General features: G+C 41.0%; 1 protein-coding gene across 1 annotated transcript in view; it reads left to right on the forward strand.

The window, feature by feature from the left end:
* Window positions 1–5,599, forward strand: part of GRM7 (glutamate metabotropic receptor 7) — a 638,108-nt gene extending 632,509 nt beyond the window's left edge. Inside the window, exon 8 of the mRNA XM_040245962.1 lies at window positions 5,244–5,599. Within this exon, the coding sequence (XP_040101896.1) occupies window positions 5,244–5,599 (356 nt within the window). The remainder of the gene's footprint in view (window positions 1–5,243) is intronic.
* The last annotated feature ends 472 nt before the right edge of the window (window positions 5,600–6,071 follow it).

The following is a 6,071-nucleotide window of genomic DNA, read 5'->3' on the forward strand; positions in this document are numbered from 1 at the left end:
GCAATCACCATCTGCAGTGATTTTGGAGCCCCCAAAAATAAAGTCTGACACTTTCCACTATTTCCTCATCTATTTCCCATGAAGTGATGAGACCAGATGCCATGATCTTTGTTTTCTGAATGTTGAGCTTTAAGCCAGCTTTTTCACTCTCCTCTTTCACTTTCATCAAGAGGCTTTTTAGTTCTTCTTCGCTTTCTGCCATAAATGTGATGTCATCTGTATATCTGAGGTTATTGATATTTTTCCTGGCAATCTTGATTCCAGCTTGTGCTTCTTCCAGCCCAACGTTTCTCATGATGTACTCTGCATAGAAGTTAAATAAGCAGGGTGCCAATATACAGCCTTGACATACTCCTTTTCCTATTTGGAACCAGTCTGTTGTTCCACGTCCAGTTCTAACTGTTGCTTCCTGACCTGCATATAGGTTTCTCAAGAGGCAGGTCAGGTGGTCTGGTATTCCCATCTCTCTCAGAATTTTCCACAGTTGATTGTGATCCACACAGTCAAAGGCTTTGGCATAGTCAATAAAGCAGAAATAGATGTTTTTCTGGAACTCTCTTGCTTTTTCCATGATCCAGCAGATGTTGGCAATTTGATCTCTGGTTCCTCTGCCTTTTCTAAAACCAGCTTGAACATCAGGGAGTTCACAGTTCACATATTGTTGAAGCCTGGCTTGGAGAATTTTGAGCATTACTTTACTAGCATGTGAGATGAGTGCAATTGTGCCGTAGTTTGAGCATCCTTTGGCATTGCCTTTCTTTGGGACTGGAATGAAAACTGACCTTTTCCAGTCCTGTGGCCACTGCTGAGTTTTCCAAATTTGCTGGCATATTGAGTGCAGCACTTTCACAGCATCATTTTTCAGGATTTGAAATAGCTCCACTGGAATTCCATCACCTCCACTAGCTTTGTTCGTAGTGATGCTTGAAACCTGTGTGTGGGTTGGCAAAAAGAGAAGAGAGCCTATCAGGTCAGTGCTTTGATGCCGAAAGGCTGTTTTGTCATTGGAGCAGCCTACATCCCAAATCATTCTCCATCCAGGAAAAAAAAAAGTTTTACTTGGACACTCTCATCTAGGAAGATGTCCTACTTGCGAGTATTCTGTCACCTCTTCTTTCCTTTCGGCATCCCATCTGATCGAGTGGCCCTGCTTCCTTTACCTTAGGACACTTCTTTTCTGGCCTTGAGAACTTGTAGATATTTCTGCAGGGGATCACTTGTCCTTTGATAATTTATTAATCAAATAAATTTCCTCTGCAATTGTTTGATCCTTTTTTTTTTGATACAGATTTCATTGAACACAAATCCCCTTTTTTCTCTTTCAAGAAGTTCAGGGATGATGTTAAAAAAGAGTTTTGTGTGTGAGAGGGCAGGGTGAGGGGAGACTGTAAAAAAAAAAAAAAAAGCCAGTTGCATTGTAGAATCCATCAAAAAGGTCAGAGCTACACCATACATTACACATCAGTTAGGCAACATATTCAGCTCTTCTGCCTTATATATATTTTTAAGAATGATCTTTAATGAGCATGGAAAGGGCACTACAAGAATCATTTCTCCTCAAACGGATTGTAAGGAGGGAGAGAGATGAGGCAGTCTGTACCTTTCTCATGAATATTTACCGGGTAGGCTGAGATCCTTTGGAGCCCCAGGCCTCTGATATTCTTCCTCTGTCCTCTCACAGACTCTGAAAAGTTCCCATCCTATTATTTAATGAGTAGAAGCTGCAGAATTATAGCAAAGCACAACATGAATCCTAGTATCCAATGTGAAAGAAAAGAGCTGTATCTGAATAGTAATATCTTTCTGAAAAATAATAAGAAAGACTTCTATTGATTCCTACACAGAGAGAGATTGGGGGTATCTCTGTGGTCTGTGTGGATAGCGTCTAAGTGAAGCAGAGAAGAAACACAATTAAATGGGGCCCTTGGCCACACACAGATTCAGCCACAGATTCAAGTTATTGGGACCAAATCAGTGTCACTCATAGATGAATGCCCATTCCCATAATGGATTCTAGCCTTCTGTTTGGAAGATTTTTTTTTTTTAATGTTTACACCAATGGAGAAATTTAAATTAAATACCAGTTAGAAGAGACAACTTTGATGTATTGGGAAAACTGATTAGTCTGGGAGGATTTCCCTGGTGGTCCATGCTCCCAGTACAGGGGGCCCAGGTTCAATCCCTGGTCAGGGAACTAGATCCCACGGGCTGCAACTAAAAGATTCCACATACTACAGCAAAGATAGAAGATCTCACATGCCACAGCTAAGACCCAGTGCAGCCAAATACACACACACACACACACACACACACATATACACATACAAAAGATTATTAGTCACATGTTTGTATGCATTTCAGTGAAGTAAATGATAATAAAAGTGAAACCTATTTTTAAAAAGTGACCATCTATTGAGCATTTAGGGCATAAGATTAAGCACCTTATGTACATTATTACATTTAATTCTCTCTAACCTCTTGAGGGCTTCCCTGGGTGGTTCAGAGGTTAAAGCATCTGCCTGCAATGTGGGAGACCCAGGTTCAATCCCTGGGTTGGGAAGATCCACTGGAGAAGGAAATGGCAACCCACTCTAGTATTCTTGCCTGGAGAATCCCATGGACAGAGGAGCCTGGTAGGCAAAAGTGTTATTACTTACAATAAGAAGTAGAGGGAGTCTGAATAACTTGATTCAAGTCACACATATAGGAGTTGTTAGACCTGGGATTTACAGCCTTTCTAGTGGAGCCCAAGGCCAGTTGTTGTGTACTCTTCTAGTTTCATGAGCTGAGTGGACCTGGGGCAAGTGACTTGCCCTGTCTGAACCTAAAGTAGCCTTCCTCACCTGTAAAGTTAGGAAGTTTATTGCTACCATTAAAACCTACCATATATTTGACTGTAGTTGTGCAGTCTCTAAGTCGTGTTCAGCTCTTTGTGATTCCATATTCTGCAGCACACCATGCTTCCCTGTCCGTCACCATCTCCCAGAGTGTGCTCAAACTCAAGACATATATTTGGTATTAACAGCTTAAATGGCACCTGTTTATTGCCTTACAGTTCTCTAGTTTGGAAGTCTGATACAGGTCCCCCTGAGCTTCAGTTATGGTGAAAACAGGGCTGGATCCTTTTAGAGGCTCTGAGTATCTGCTCCTTTGGTTTTTCTAGCTTCTAAAGTCCACCTGCTCTCCTGGACTCAGGAGTCCTTCCTTGCATCCTTCCAACCTCTTGTCTCATCCTCACACCTCCCTTCTCTTTTGATTCCTGATGCTTTACTCATAAGAGCCTCTGTGATTAGACTGGGCCCACCCAGATTATCTAGGTTAATCCCTCCCTCCTGATCCTTCATGTAATCACACCTGCAAGATCTCATTGCCAGGTATGGTGACATTCACAGGTTCTAGGGGTTAGAACTTGGACCTGCCTGGGGGAACATTATACGTCCTGTCACGAGCTCTGATTTTTCTTTTTTTAAATAGGCAGAAGTGTCCTAAAAGTCTGTGCCTGACACTTGCCGGATAGTGTAGACTTCCTTCTAGTTGCCTCTGCACCCCGTCTATAAGCTGGACCATCTCTTCTAGCAGGGCTAACTGTCAGTCCCAGATTGCAGTTCTGTACACCTCTTGTCACTGAGTGTATTGTCCTATTTTCTGGACCCTTTTCTAAACTTCATTGTTGTGTTGATTGATCGTTTGTGTGGGATCACCCTCAGCATCATGCTTGCTTCCTAAAGTGTGTATGCACACGTGTGTGTTCATTCGTGTCCGACTCTGCAATCCCATAGTCTTCTAGGCTCCTCTGTCCATGGGATTCTCCAGGCAAGAATACTGCAGTGGGTTGCCATTTCCTAAGCCAGGGGATCTTCCTGACTCAGAGAATGCACCCAAATCTCTTACATCTCCTTCATTGGCAGGTGGATTCTTTACCATTGCACCACCTGGAAAGCCCTTCCTGAAGAAGACATCCTTTCTTACAGTATCAAGCATTCTCTCTCCTCTTCAGTTCACATGCCTTAGTTCTTTCATCCATGTCATTAATTCAAATACCATGTTGGCCCAAGTTCTGTAGAAGCTAATGACTACTAGCCAAATGCAAAGCTCTGCCACCATCAACATCTTAAATTTTTTAATGAGAATTATCGAAAGTGCTTCATCTCTTTACCTAAGATTTACTTTGCCCCTCCCCCTAAAAATAACAAAATGTTCTCAGTGATTTTGTTTCAGCCTGTAATTGATCTATGAACTTCCTTGTAAACAGCAGGAAATAGAGCACTGTTTTCTGTTAGAAATATGGATCATGTATTAACTTATAGGCAGAGCAGACAGTAGTCACATACCCTGAAGCCAGTGATATTTTTCCTATTTCTCAGAGATCATGAGAGAAATAGTGCTCAGTTATAAACTTCGGGTGATTCTTCTGTAACTGTTGGTAAGGTAACTAAAATTCACATCTTTTATACTTTGCATATGGTTTGCCTTTTGTTCCATATGGTTAATATTAAGGAACTTTTCACTCATATCCAACTTTCAAGTTATATATTTTTTCAAAACAATGCATTAGTCTTTTGAAATTGGCTTCACTATCTAATTGTTCCAAAAATTGTTTTCAGTCTCAAGATAGACATTTTAAATAAGACCCAAATAGAAAATTGAGAAGGAATCCATTGTTTTTTAAGCATTCACCAGGCAAACTGCTAAGCATTTCAGCCTGCTTATCGTTTAAAGCCAATTAGAAATAATCAGCCAAAAATACTTTTAAATGCAATCAGTATTCAACTATGTATTTAAGTGAACTTTTGAGCTTGTTTTTCACTTCTCTTGTATTTCATTTTAAAAATGTATTTATTATATCTTGATTCTTTATTGAGCACAATTTAGTGTTTGGTAAAAACTAAAATAATAATAGTAACAACAACAATAAAGCTTAAGATTTCTCTGAAAAATAATGCATTTAATTTTTATTCCTTACAAGAGAAGACAAAGTAGAATAAAATACTTTAAGACATTAAAGAATTGAGCTGTTCAAAGGGGGAAACAAATTGTCTTCCCAGCTTCTCTACTGAGCATTCAGAGCATAGTGATGACTTGTCCAGGAGTTTCAGGAAGCATGTTGGGGGAACCTGTTGGAACAACGGGGCACCTCTAGGCTACCTTGCTCATCACCAGGTCTTCAGACTCTTCTCCAGGGCACAAGAGATCGACGGAATCTTGTTTAACTATAAAATCTGTCATTGTCTTGTTTCCCCCAGGTAGCGCGGGCACCCCAGTCATGTTTAACAAGAATGGGGATGCCCCTGGGCGTTACGACATCTTCCAGTATCAGACCACGAACACCTCCAATCCCGGCTACCGACTGATCGGACAGTGGACAGATGAACTGCAGCTCAATGTGAGTTTTGCTTGTCCCTCTTCCTTTGCTTGTGAAATGAGTGAGCAGGTTTTTAATATGCTCCATGAGGCAGATATGTTTATGAGTATCCACAAGTGCACTTGCAGCTTGTTAAGAGCGTCAGTAGGGACTGATAACCGTAGTGATACAACAGTGAGAGCATTGATGATGATGGCGGTGATGAGCATATGTGTGGAGTTCATGCCTGACTATTAACTGGGCAAATCTGTGAATCATCTCATTTAAACTGAGGCTCGAGCTGCTTAACCAACAAGGTACCAGCTAATACTTCAATACTTTCATGAGATCTTTCTCATGCTCAAACTGTTTTTCCTTCCTTCCTTCCTCCCTTCCTTATTTGCTCGTAGATTTTTTTTTTTCTTTTAATTCATTTTACTGAGTCACTTTGACTTACACTGAGGTTCTCTGGGTAATACCAGTGTTGGTTAATTTCCATAACCTCTCTTTCATTCTGTAAAGTGTGACCTTGAGTGAGTAACCAGTTCTTTGTGCAAGGTTATGTCAGAGTCTACCAGGCACAGCCCATCAAGAACTCACCTGTAGTCAAACACAGTAAGGTTTATTTACCTCACTACGTGAAAAACAGACTCCTGCCAGCATTCCTCTCCTTCAGGGTGGAGGAATTCAGATGAGATTCGTTGAGGTGGGAATTCTAAGGAGGTTTTGG

The sequence above is a fragment of the Oryx dammah genome, unplaced genomic scaffold (assembly GCF_014754425.2).
Source record: "Oryx dammah isolate SB20612 unplaced genomic scaffold, SCBI_Odam_1.1 HiC_scaffold_9, whole genome shotgun sequence".
In the NCBI taxonomy this organism is placed as follows: Eukaryota; Metazoa; Chordata; class Mammalia; order Artiodactyla; family Bovidae; genus Oryx; species Oryx dammah.